The 14,082-nt window shown below is 36.4% G+C and overlaps 1 protein-coding gene across 7 annotated transcripts; it reads left to right on the forward strand.

The window, feature by feature from the left end:
* Positions 1-709: 709 nt before the first annotated feature.
* On the forward strand, positions 710-12,396 carry LOC100710376 (C4b-binding protein alpha chain). Of its 7 annotated transcripts, XM_005448432.4 has the most exons (13): positions 710-863; positions 1,576-1,674; positions 1,806-1,991; positions 2,258-2,357; positions 2,540-2,613; positions 2,706-2,885; positions 3,011-3,190; positions 5,747-5,836; positions 6,828-7,016; positions 7,396-7,458; positions 9,216-9,297; positions 10,903-10,963; positions 11,266-12,396. In XM_005448432.4, the coding sequence occupies exons 2-13, from the start codon at positions 1,614-1,616 to the stop codon at positions 11,266-11,268; spliced, it is 1,269 nt and encodes a 422-aa protein (XP_005448489.1). In that variant the 5' UTR covers positions 710-863; positions 1,576-1,613; the 3' UTR covers positions 11,269-12,396. The 7 variants fall into 7 exon arrangements, with proteins under 7 accessions (XP_005448489.1, XP_005448490.1, XP_025757177.1 ...); XM_005448433.3 differs by lacking the exon at positions 10,903-10,963; XM_025901392.1 differs by lacking the exon at positions 11,266-12,396 and having other exon boundaries at positions 7,408-7,458; positions 10,903-11,257.
* The last annotated feature ends 1,686 nt before the right edge of the window (positions 12,397-14,082 follow it).

A 14,082-nucleotide genomic window follows, 5' to 3' on the forward strand; every position in this document is an offset into this window, starting at 1 on the left:
ATTGGGAAAAAGCAGGAATTATGAATCATGAATAAACAGACCAAAGTACAGCAGGAAGTTTATTTCCTCACATTGATTCAGTCCGCCCTGTTCTGTAATGCGTCACCCTGTTTGAATGTATTGGGCACTGTAAATTACCACAGAAAATATTTTCACAAGTATGTCACAAGTAGTATGCCTGGCTTACAAAAGAGCGCCAAAGCTTTTCAAGGACTGTAAAGAACAGCCTTCACGTTCACATTGTCTTAAAGGTGTATGTGTGTTTTTATATACAGGTCTCGTGCTGTGTCCTATTAATACTGCTTTAAGAAGGGAAAACTGCATATTTATGTGAAGTATGGAACAACAGAGTAATAAGGAAGTGTTGGGTTTATGGTGGGTGGGGCTCATAAACTTGTGCGTATTATGTTAATAAAAGACAGATACATTTCTTTTCCTTCTTAATGTGGAATGTAGTTATCTTCTCCCCCCCTCAAAAAAGGTTATAGCATACAGACTAATTTCAGAAACACAGCGGTTTCAGTTAATTTAGTTTTTCTTCCTGGTGCTACAGTTACTAAGTAAAATGGATGGAAGTACAACAACCCTCATTTGGCTTATTGGTAGCACTGCAAGTACTATACTCGTTTTATGTGAATCCACACAAACTTAAGAGCTTTGTTTCTTTCGTTTATTTCATTATTATGTTATAAAGTACGCGAGCTGTAATCTAAGGTCGACTTTCTGAAGAACAAGCACGTCACTGTTTGACCGCGCCTACTTCCGAGAAGGAGACGCAGCCCACATTAAAACAAGCAGAAACCTGAAATAACCTTTTAGAGCAGGACTGGTAGCGGTCATCATTGTTGGCGTTCAGACGTAAGGTATGGTATCGTTTGGTTTTAACCGTCCGTAACAACCGAAAAAACCAAAACAAAGCGTCGACCCCATAACAGTGCTGTATTATTGTATTTATCCGTCGTTGCTGCTAAGTTAGCTAACAATTAGCTAGCTAACACAGCCGAAGGCGATTTAACAGTTTATGGATTTTGACCAAGTGCAGACATTCAGGTGGAATCGGTATTTTTTAATCTTTCGGTGACTCTTTCTTAACCCCGCTGTAAGCTAAATTACGCGATTATTTATGTGATGTGTTACCACCCATGGTATCTTTGGACCAAGGAAGACCGAGAGTAGCATACGTGACCTGCGAGAATTCACGGCCATTTTTTTTTCCGTACCGACCTGTCATTTAGTTTAACATAGTTGATCGGCCAGCCGAAGCTATCGTGGCCTTCAAGTTATAAAATATGGAAAGATTTTAGGTTTGTTGTCTGCCGCGACAAAGGGAGGGGGGAGACAGTATTTTCTTATATTTCATATTTAAAACCTAAACTTGGTTACTGTTAAGGTTTTGGTTTAGCGAAATATATAAACTTTACCGAAGACCGAATGTTTGCACCTGCTACCTTCCGCTAGTTGATGTGTTAGCAGTGACAGACCTGCTTCAGTGGAGAGCTTTTGTTAGTACCAGCTATCATGACCAAGTAATATCTCTGATTGTCTTTCTTGTGTTTGCCTTTGTTTTTGTACCAGAAGGGGCTCTTGGTTTTAGTTAACCTGTCAGATCTGTCATGGCTATCACTGCAGTCCTTCTGCTGAGCAGTCTTGTCTTTCTGGCAATTACTGCTCAAGGTGAGTGCAGTGCGGATTAGCTTGAGACACGGTAAACACAGCATGGTGTTTGTCCTGGGTTACTCTGTTCTTAAAATTCTGTTCTCTCTTTTTTTGTCTGTATGTTTTCTTTTTTCTTTTTCCATGTACAGTTCAAAACTGTTCCAGACCTGTTGGAGAAAATATGGATTTAAAGGGCAATGACATTCTTCTAACTAGTTTCCCAGATGGGATCACAGTTACTTTTGCCTGTAACACTGGATATGAGTCTGCAGGAGGGTCCCCACGTATTACTTGTACTGCTGGAAGTTGGAGCTCTCTGGGGTTGAAATGCCAAAGTGAATATTAACACTTGATTTGATATTCAAATTCCTTATAGCATCTGCATTTCACAGCCAGTTTAAGGACATGAGAATGGGTGTAAGGTAGAATTTACTCCCTATCCTGGAAACATTCTTAAAATTGTAGTTTGAAAAAATCTCTACCTCTAGAAAATATCTTACTCACATAAACATGTTACATAAATAGTAGACTATATTTGTTGAGATTACACACAATGTTATAAAAACAAGTTCCAATATAATCCTTCTTTTTCTTGTTTCAGGGAAGAACTGTGGCTCTGTTGGCGAAGTTCTAGACGGACAGATTGAATATCGTCCTGGGTCTGAATTTGGTGATAAAGCAGTGCTCATTTGTAACCCTGGGTTAGTAATACAATGTTAGCTCTAGTTAATAGTGTTTAGATAATTAGTTTTTAGATTTAAAGTAGTAGTAAATGTTAAATCACTAAAATGTTGCAATTCCATGTCTTTAAAAACCCCCAAAATTTGCTGTTCTGTGTCATGTGAAATAAAATTTCTAAACCAACCTTTTTCCCTCTAATCAGTCATATGCCAGTTGGTGGAGGAGAGCTCACTTGTGGAAACCAAGGGTGGTTGGGCAGGTTGCCTATATGTGAAGGTTGGTTGTCTTGTCTTAATACAAGTCACACCCCTGATTAAAAGCTCACTGTTTGTTTTCATTCTGATAGATTTTCTATCTTTATTTTCCAGTGATACAATGTGAGTCACCACCTGTAGTAGAGAATGGCGCTTTCAGTCCAATTGAAGAACTCTATGACTATAAAGACGTTATAGTGTACACCTGTAAAAGCAGCTATACACTTAATGGATCAAGACAGTTGCATTGTTCGGATGATGGAACATTCACGCCTGAGCCTCCAAAATGTATCAGTAAGTGTTTTGAATTATTTTCAATAATTTGTTTTGCTTTTTCTTGTGTAGTGTAAATTAGGCTAATACATACTGTGGAAAAGGTCATTTTTGACAACTGCACTAATGTCTTTCTTTCCCTGCAGAGGTTGAATGTGGAGAACCAGAGATTTCATTTGGACAGTGGAGTAGCGGTGCTCGACCTCCATATGGATACAAGTCTACAGTGACATTACAGTGTAACGCTGGATACAAAATGATTGGATCCGCAACTGTGACGTGTGGGCTAAATAGTCAGTGGTCGCCTGGACTTCCTCGGTGTATACGTAAGTCATAAATTAAAATATTTATTTGCATGTACTGAGTTCAATCGGATCATGATCTCTTTGCTTTAAGTGCAACTTCACCCGCATAACTCCTCCTGATGCATATTGTTGATAAATGCTGAATGGCAGTTTAACTCTACTATGAGGTTTCTTTTGAAGTGGATGATTCGTCTTCTTCTAGCATCTTGTCATATGCTAGCAAAACATGTTGGTTGCAAGGTGTTATAATTCAAGCTTTTAGCTAACTGCTCAAAGCTGGAGCTTGCTGACTTGTGCTTTCTTTCTTTTCCTCATTCATTCAATGCATGGATCTTGCCAGCTAATTTTTGATTTCTTGTAACTGAATATTTCAATAATGTAAAGAAAATATTCAGTTACATGAATAAATTAAAGCATTTACAAAAGATTATTCTTTCCATATTATTACAGATCATTACTCAGCATTTTTAAAAATAAATAATCGGTAACATACATAAAGCCAATATTATGCATGAACTGTTCCTGTTGGGAAAATTTGATTCAACTTTTCCAGTTCGTAACTGATACCCTGGCTTTGGGTAAATGACCACATGATTTACTAGGGATGCACTGATCTGATTTGTGTGGATATTGGCTCAATTGGCATCTAGTGGCAGAACTATTATAGCATGAAGGATGATCACCTAATCAAAGCCACAGCAGTTTAGAGGCATATCATGCCAGCTTCACCAATTGCTTGCCTTTGTATGCTTTCAAAGTGCAAAGTTGATGAAAATGAACAGAGATAAGAGCCAGAGGGACATTGGTTTGGTTTGACATACATACATATGGGTCTTGGATATAAAAGAATGATTCCCAGTCTTTTCTTTACAGAAGGATTACACTGGTAAAAACGTGATAACCGTTCCCTCTATTAAGTGTGTGTCCAATACTAGCTTTGAAGTAAAAAGTACGGGTGGGTTTAAAAAAATCGATTTTCCCTTTTCAAACCAATTTTAGTTTGAATAATAACATATATATTCATTAAATCCTGAATCGATTTTTAAATATAAATGTATTTTGTCAGAAATGCCAGAATCTGAGGTGAAAGCTCACAAAATTATTTCAACAACCACCAAACAGTTAAAATAACAAATGAGAGCACGTAAAACTTCACTCAACCAGCAGCAGAAGAAGATCCAAACTACGTTTCACGTTTGAAAAACATCATCATGAATTCTCTCTTACTTTTGCTGTTTTGCTTCCACCATGATAAAATCACACTTACTGCACAGCTCTCTCTCCCGGTGTACTTTAAGACCAGTTTCCCATCAAAAATCTGTTTTCTCCATTTTTCGCTGGCTTATTACGCACTTGTCTACTGTTGTGTACCGTGCTGCCGGCCGCTGTTGTTTGTTTTTTTTTGTTTTTTTGTTTTTTTTGGTTTTTTTTTTTTAAATGACCTCTAACAAGAGAGCCTAATTTCCTAATTGTCCTTCAATACTGAAGAAATGTAAACTTTTACAAATGATGCCAAATCGTAAAACACTTAGCTGTATCTCTGATAAAACCTCTGTAACTTTGCTCTGCTTCAATTCAGCAGCATCAGGTAATGTTAATCTGCTGATTCATGGTTTTCTTCCGCTTTTGATCTACTGCAGAATATTTTTAAGGAGGTTATCTGCTAAGAAACGCCAGGCCAGGAAAATCTCCTTCATATTTTTGTGTTTTATCCTCAGCTACTTTAACACAAAGGCATCTGCTTTGATGCTTACACCTCTGATGAAATCTCACAAGTGTCAGCTTTGTTTTTATACAGAGATATAAAAATATGGATATGTACTGATAAATGATCAGAATTATAATATATTTGTTACTGAGTCAAAATCGAATCAAATTGAATCAGAATCGAATCAGTTATAGAAATTGAAATCGATATCCAACCCTATTTAAAAAGCTGTATTTGTCACTTTGGGGACAACACCAGGAACCATTCTTATTTATAAGGAAACATCCGGTTCAGGTTATACATTTATTTCACAAAATTACGAAAGCAAATCTGCCCAGTAAATGTTTTTGGTATTTGATTCTTAATCCTAAGCCTCTTTTAATTTATGGCTGTAATTACAATAAATGGCATATCAGTTTATCTGATGTGTTTGAGAGGCCAAACAGGGAAAGCATTGATTTCATTGGAACTTTTAACTCACTTGGTTAGGAATAGTTTTACTTCCTACAAACAAAAGGTCTTGTCATGTCAAGCTTGAAATATCTATAAAGCTGCTGTTCCTTGCATCTTTCCATTGTGTTGTTTTAGCTGCCTAGCTGTTCTCCTAGAACATCAGCGCACTGCTGCTGTTGTAAACAACCCAGACTTAAACTGAGTGATCTTTGGCAATTGTTAGGCTATTGCTAAACTGTAGTTTGAGAAAACTGTAGTTTGGCAATAGATCAGCTTGTTGTCGCAGATATACAATCAAAAACTATTCCAGGCTTTTGAGTGAGGATCAGACCGATGTCCCATCCATTCCAGTCAAATAGTTACATCTCTAGTTGGGATTTTACACATCCCTGCTGACTGACTTTTTGTTCCTGCAGCAAACCCCCCAACAACTACCACAACAACTACCACTACAACCACTACGACCATTACCACTACTAACCCCTCTACCCCAAAGAAACCAACAGGTACAGTTCATTTTAAAGCTCGTAAAGTTGTCAATATCCAGCTTTCCTTTCTTTTAGCAAGGTTAGGTATTTATTTTCCGCAAAGAGTGGATGAAGTTCTGGAATTACTTATTGCCCACCCCTGCTTTATGCTTTATAAGTTGCCACAGCAGATCATAATCCTCTATCTCATCCTATATCCCTTGCATATTTTTTATTTTATTTTATTTAAAAAAAAAAAAATCTCCCTCCAATCGTTTCTATGTTACCTTTCCACTACACCCAGAAACCCTCTGTGGTCGGGGTCTCTTTTTTTTTCCCGTGTGGCAGCTCTTTTTTCCACCTTTGACCGGGATGTCCTCTGTCCCTTCTTGGTACAAACCATGTTAACTTTGCTTCTCTTGCTTTGTCTCCAAACCATTGAACCGAATCTGTTTCTCTTACATGCTTTATTAAAATCTTGTTCCCCTGGTCACGCAAGAAACCTCTTAGCATTTTCAGCCACCTCCAGCTCCACATAATTGTGTGTGTGTGTGTGTGTGTGTGTGTTTGTGTGTTTGTTTTGTTTTGTGCCACTGTCTCCAGACGTATAGCATATCAGGTCATACTACCATCATAATGTCATATTGTTAAGAAAATCACAATGGTTACGTATACTTTTGGGTTTATATGGTAACCGTTTAAATGAGTGATGAAACTTGCCATACTAATAGGATTTTTTGATGTAAATCTGATGACGTAGTCAAAGGAGTTTGCAAAGAAAAGCGTCTGGACTTCTTTGAGTTGCTTGAAAATGGTTTTCAAGCAACTCAAAGAAGTCCAGACGCTTTTCTTTGCAAACTCCTTTGACTACGATGACCTGGATGACTGAGAACCTTCACAGACATCTGATGACGTAGATTATTCTGTTTATTTCTCAAACTTTGCAGCAGTTTCCATGTGTTCCAAATATCTTGACATTGTTTGAACATGTTTTTTTGGAAATGTGCATAAACTGCTATATTTTCAACAGTTCCATTTGCAGAAGGATGTGAAGATCCCAAAAAGAGAAGTGCTGAGGTGACTGTGAGCTCTCAACCTCCATATAGACATGGGGTTAAAGTCACTCTCAGCTGCCCACCTGGATACAAGCTAAACGGACCAGATACCCAGACATGTGAAAAAAATGGTCTGTGGTCACCAGGAATTCCACTATGTACACGTAAGTCAGTTGTTAATAATAAATATTTATGTTTTTAGCTTTATCAGATGATACTCTACATGGTTAAAAAAAAAAAAAAATTGGCGTCCATTCTACATTGTTCTTTTATTAAGTTAAAATAGTTTTGTTTTTTTAGTATATATATGTTCAGTGTCAGTTTCATCATATCCTGAAAGTAGATTTAAAAAAAAATAATAATAATTTTTTTTTTTTTTTTTAATTTAAAAAAACAAATTTAAAGCATACTTTTGATCAACCAGAAGGATGTAGTTCACAGGGATTGAAAGATTTTTCAGTGTGCTCATGGGTCAGTTGTATAATCAGTTTATCAATTTTGCTGTCTCTTCCTTTGGTTTTAATTGGTCTTTGTCTTTTTTAGCTTTACCTCCAGTGGACAATGGAAATGGAAGTGGCAGTCCTAAAAGTTTAGTTTGGATTTTGGGTAAGTTTGAAATTCATCTTTTTATAGTAGATGGTGAATGTAAAAACATGAGGCTGACCCAAAAAGATCATGTTTATATTTCAGCATGCTTATCATATTTTTATGATACACATTCAGAACATACCTGTAATAAGTATTAAATGGCAGTACTTTAATGTAATATAGTCTTTTTTTTTCTCTTTTATTTAATATTAGGTTTTTTTTGTTTGTTTGTTTTTTGCCTTTCTTTTAATGACTGTACATTTAAAAAAAAAATAAAAAAAAATTAGTTGGCCATTGGGTCAACTTGTTGGTTACACTAATTATTATATAGTGTTATCAATCCGGTCTTTAAGTCTGACGTCATTAGCCATGTCTGGGCCCAAACTCTGCTTCAGGTCCCAAAGTCAAACGATCTACCAGGTGTAACAATTAAGTTTAACATCCAGGCATCCATGAAAACAGAATTTATGATATTTAACGGAGTTAGAAGTTAGCAGGAAGTTAGCTCGCTAGCTTCCATCTAAATATAATATACCATGTTCTGACTGAGAGATTTATGAAACAAATTCAAACGTACAGCTCTGCTATCACTTCCAACATAAATGAAGACAGGAAAGTAAACAGCAGTGATGTTTGTAGGGTTACTGAAGTTTGGCTAGCTGTATATAATGATGTGCTACGTGATTGCTAGCACAACACAGTTATGTTAGCATAACATAAACAGTAAAGCTGGAGGGCGAAAACGCTAATGAATAGAGGACTTTTTTCCACTCGATAAAAGTTAATGTGAGGGTTCCCAATGGTTAGGGGCAAATGCAATCTCATGGCAGGATGCTGTAAACGGACCAAACGTCAGTCAGGAGAACCACCGAGATAATCCATCCACAATACGAGGTTAGTCATTTATATACTGCTGCATGGGCTGGGCTGTAGTTAAATCGTAAGGGTTTAAAAACTGAGCTTTAAAATGATTACCGGTAATAAAAACCGAGAGAAGCCGACAGTGATCACTGACTGTTTTTAGGGGGTTGTTGAGATTAAATAGAACAAGATACAAAGCATTAGAACATGTTAAAAACACCACAGCCTTATTAAATGCAGACTACTTTGGGCCCGGAAGCAGGATTCATCACTTAAAGACTGGATATACAATGGTGGTAAACCATTAAGTGTAGGATGTCCTGAAACCGCAGCAAATGGAAAGTTAAACAAGATGCAAAAGTTTGCATCGGCGGATAGCTCTGTAAACCAGTGTGGTTCTGCACTAATGTGATTTATAATAACTGTAGTTGTGCTACACTAGTGGCCTATTACTTGAGTTAACAACTATAGTATGTTCATAGTATGTTTTGCACAGTCCAAAGTGGCTCACATTTCAGTAAAATTGGAAATGACAAGATTGCAGAAGAATATAGTCTCTTTAAAAAAAAAAAAAAAAAAAAAAAAAATTAACAAGAATTCTTTAACTTGGTTTATTTCATTGACTGTCTCCTCACTTGAAGACTACTTGCCTGGTCTAATTTTGTTTTCCCCCTTCTTTTGTTAAATACTACTCAAATATTTTGCCAGGATTATCCTTCTTAAAAATAGTATCATCAGTGTAACAGTCTCCCATATTCTTATGTCATTATTACTTACCTTTGTGACCATACTGACATCTAATAGGTTTCCAGTCACTCTTTTTACATTTTCTTCAATTAAGTTTTTTTGTTGTTGTTGTTGTTGTTGTTGTTGTTGTTTTTTACATTTATTTCCCCCCCTCTCCCCCATCAAAGTGGGCGTGGTCGCCGTCATCCTCGTCATCGGAGGCATTGTGGTTTATGTGTATTGCAACAAAAACAGCAAAAAGGGAAAGCGGTAAAATGATGTTTTATTAAACTTTGCTGACTAACCCTTGAAACAGCTTTGTCCTTGTAATGGCTTTGTGTTGTTTGCTTCTCAGGCTACACATTAATTTTCCAGCTTTTCTTTCTATCCAAGCTTTCTATAATCTCAGTGTTGCATGTTGAAACTGTGCTTTTTGTGTTATTTTATGTAGCATGTAGTCTTTTAAAATAATGAATGATGAGGTGAGTAGTGCTTTAAATTGTGTTGTTACATACAACATTATATATATGTTGATACTTGGCTATGTTATCCCCTTTTCTGAGGCTTGGCACAAATGCAATGCGACTGCTGTAAATGCCATGACAGAAATTTTGTTTCATTGGCATTAGCTTTGAATAGGGCTGTGAATATGGTCAAAAAATACATCTGATTTTTAATATTTTAAAAAGAGGAAAACTTTCTATTGACCAAATTTACCTGTAAAATATGAAGCGTGTGTGTCATACCAGTGACACATTTCCAGAGAAGTGTTGTATGAAACTCGGTGGCTTTCCTGTTGTGGAGTTCAGTCTTACACTTAGGTGTTTCTCCTTAATTGCTTGGGAGGGTGAAGAGGTGGAAGTGGTGTCAACAGTGCTGTTTTATTTGGTACCCCCTTGTCATTTTTACATAGATTACTACTTGTAGGGATTCTTATATTATATATTTACTGAAATGGAACAAGTCTTTCAGTTAAGTAATGATGTCTTCATTTTGCGTGTGTGTGTGTGTGTGTGTGTGTGTGGTAGAAAGGGACTTGGCAAAGGGTATCAGAAGGTGAAGTAGACACGCATACATATAGTGAAATCTATAGTGGAGGGAAGACCTTGCTCAAATAGTGGTGGCATCAAAACACAGTAGTCTCTCTTTGCGTTGAAATGGGGCATAATGGAAACTTAAACACTTATTTTGGGGGTAAATGCAATACTTCATATGAAGTCGTATTCAAATATTCATCATGTACTGGGGGTGCACAGCGTTGAATTTGCTTTTAGGATCCATAATGTCTGCCATGAACTGGTAAAAAGGAGGTGGTTGTTAGTCAGTAAATGTTGTGGGGTTTTTTTTGTTGTTTTTTTTTGGTTTTTTTTAAATAAATAAATGTGACAAGGGAGCATTTGGTGGTGGTATAATTATATCTTCCTGCAGAATCTTATCACTCTTTGTATTTATAAGAGAAATATAAAGAGGCCAAATAGTATGTAGGCATTGTTTACATAGTATATTGTAATCTCTTTAGTCGCATTAAACATTTTACATTTTGGAACATCTGATATTAATTTACCATTTATTTTAGCTTCAATTGGAGTCTTTTAAAAAAGCCAAATAGGCTGCTATTGATAAAGATTTATTTACCTGTTTGGTTCTGCTGAAAGGAATGAACAGGTAATATCTCATCACACAAATTTGGCTATTTTGGCTATAAGAGGTGAAAGAGTAGCTGCAGGCAGGGGTGCTGCTTGTGTGGGGTGGTCCTTGTGGATGAGTGGTATGTAGGCATGTGGTGGTTTCTTTGGACTTCTTCATTCCATGTAGCTTTTTGTTTGCCTTGTTATACATGAGCAATGATGTTGACCAGTCATTACTGGATTACAGCACTCGAAGAGGCAATACTGACAAAGATGCTACAAATGATGCAGAGGATGTAGCACTCTCGGTAAGATGATGGATCTTGAAGAACACTTGAGCTAATTTATGTAAAACAAAAAAAAAAAAAACTCAGATTAATGTGATAATGTAGATATACATTGTCATGTAATTTCACTCATGTCCATAATGTATGTTCAGTGATGGTCTTTTTTCTTTTTCTACCTTGGCTGCGGCCTAACTTGTGGAACAGCTGTTTCAGTACTCAAATATTTTTTTTTTTCCTTTCTCTACAGGTTTGCTGGGGGTTTTAGACTTTTCAAAAAAGTATATAATTACTCTTATTTATTTACTTTATTTATTTTTTTTCAGTAAGCATGACAGCCTGGATACTCCACAACTACTTGCTGTGAAGACCGCTTCCTAAGAAGAATGCCAAAGGAGCAGTCTTTGAATGTACATGCCCTCTGTGTGCATGCATTTGCCAGAAGTTTATGAGCACCTCTCTTAAAATTGGATTCCGAAGACCGAGAAACATCAGTGGATTGGGACATGTTATGCTTCGAGTGACTTGTCTCATAACTTTTTGCATTCTGATCATTCCGAAGAAACTGATAAATATTTAGCGGAGAAGCTTAAATTCTATGTTGAATTTATCTGTTGCACTGTAGTAAAGGAACACAGCTTGACTATTGTAGCTCATTTACAGATGGTCTAAAATGAGCAAAATCGGCACACAATGTCTGTAACTACTCATTTGGATCAAAAAATTTTGTTGGAACAGTTTTGTGTATTAAGGACTGTTAGTTTGGAAAGTTGGATCTGTAAAATGGTCCCAAACCTAATCATAAGGCATCTATTCATGCCTTAATGCAAAAAAAAAAAGTGTTTTAGCTTGTGCTTCATTTAAATAGTTGTAAATTTCATAAATGTTAACCCAGTTGTTGGGTTTCCAAACCTGCCCTGCAGCGTTTAGCCTTAAATAATGTCAGCACCTTGTTTTTTTGAATTTGCCAAAATGAGTTTGAGGATACGTGAGGACACTTCAATCATCCAGGAAAGGAAATCCCAAAAAGTTGATTCTGTTCATCTGGACTCGTCTTCAGTCTCAACTGACTGCAGGTTTCCCAGATCTTACAAACCTGCAGTCAGCTGGGACTGAAGAAGTGAATGAAACATTTCTCCCACTGGAAATGCTACGATGAACAGAATCAACTTTTTGGGAATAAGTTTCAAGGTTTCATTGACAAGGGGAGGAAAAAAAATCATAAACTTGTATTTCATGTCCTTTAAACGTCTGTGGATATTAGCCTGTCACTGCATCAGTTTTTATTTTTTTGTTTGTTTTAAATTGTCTTTTGACTACTCACTGTTCAGGATATGAAGATGAATATTTTGAGTATTAGCTCACTTGCCTTGCTTAATATTTATTTATTAAAATAAAGAAAAAAAAGATTTTAAGTTGGAACAAAATTTTATAATGAAATAAAATGAATGAAGACATCTGTGTGCTAGGCTCCTCTTGATAATGTGCATGTATGTATACACAAGCTTTTACAGATTTATAAATGGATTAATAAATTCAAAATAAGTAGATTGTTGCTGCTCAACCATACAAAAGTATTGACCCACCACTAATTTCTTCATATGTTGCTAGGAAGCTTTTTTTTTTTTTGTTAAATAAATCTAAACATTCAAGTATGCATGGAAATATATGTATTCAGTCTGTGCTTTTTGAAGAGCTTTTATTACATGGTGGAACATAATGTGATGGTACTTTGAGTTCAGAATTTTATCAGTTTTCCACACCACTCAATGAAATGCAGCCCAAATTATGACGAAGCCTCCACCCTGTTTTACAAATGACTTGCAGACACTCCCTGTTCTACCTCTCCATTAACCACCTTTATACACATCAATAACAATACGAACCAAATATCCAAATTTGGATTCATCACTGTATTAGACCTTTGTTAGTGATTTTCAGTTGAGTTCTTGTGTAATTCAGTATTCCTCACACTCCCTTAAGAATGGCTTTCTGACTGCCACCATTCCACTGAGACGGTGACTTGTCAATGAACAGCAGAGGAATCGACTGAAGGACCAGATGTATCTCTCAGGTCCTCTGTCAGCTCTTTGCTGATTTTATTTTTTAATAACATGACTTTCAGAGGCCTGACCCTTTTTTTTGTCCTCTGATTCTCCACTTTCTTCCGTTATTTTAGGGCATATTGATATGCCAAGTGTCCGACTAATAGCTCTTTGGGGATCACCTTGTTGGGGCAGAAATGCTATTTTTTACCAGTCAAACTGTGTTAGCTTTGGTATGTTCCACAGATAAAACTGAAATGTGAACATTTTTTTTCCTGTGACAGGCTGTCTATTGAAAGAAAAATACCAATTTTGTCTTATGTGTAGGTACAACACTGGTTTTGATCTCTTGAGTTTCACCTCAAGGTGCCTCTTGTATACTTTAGATAATACGTCAGTTTTGAGTGGTTTAACAAATGAAAAAAAAGAAAGTATTTTCTATTTAAATATAAACATCCTAATTATGTCTGGATTATAATACATAGAACATCACAAAAACATTGTCATGAAAATTTATTGAGATTTAGGAATTCAATGACGAATTCCACCTTTTTTATGGAAAAGTATCGGCGATACTGGCCCGTGTTTACTTGGTATTGGATTGATACCAAAATATGCAGTGTTGCACACCACTACTCTAGAATTCCAATGTTGTACCTTAGTATTTTAAAAGACTAAAATCTTAGTGTAGTCATTCTGAGAAACAAATTTTAAGTGGGAACACGATAACAGAACAATGACAAGGCACAGCTACAGACTACAAGGAAAATGTTGAAAAGAAGCTTTCAGCTGGTATTCTGTCATCAGAATATAATCCTGCTTAGCTGTTGTGGAAACATCTTGACAATAAGGTATGTAAGAAGTGCCCATTAAAAAATTCCAACTTGTGGCTCCTTGCTTCAAGCTGTGAAATTTCTCTAGATTGCATTAATAAATACCAAAGCACTGGTGGAAATGCATAAACACAAAGTTTGAAGGACACTTGGATGGCAACGTAGTGTTGTGGTTACCACTGTTGCCTCAAAGCAAGACGATTCCTGGTTTGAACCTCCTGCTTGTCTAATACTTTTTTTGTGAGGCTTGTAATGTTCTCCAATG

This window comes from Oreochromis niloticus, linkage group LG20, assembly GCF_001858045.2.
Source record: "Oreochromis niloticus isolate F11D_XX linkage group LG20, O_niloticus_UMD_NMBU, whole genome shotgun sequence".
Lineage (NCBI taxonomy): Eukaryota > Metazoa > Chordata > Actinopteri > Cichliformes > Cichlidae > Oreochromis > Oreochromis niloticus.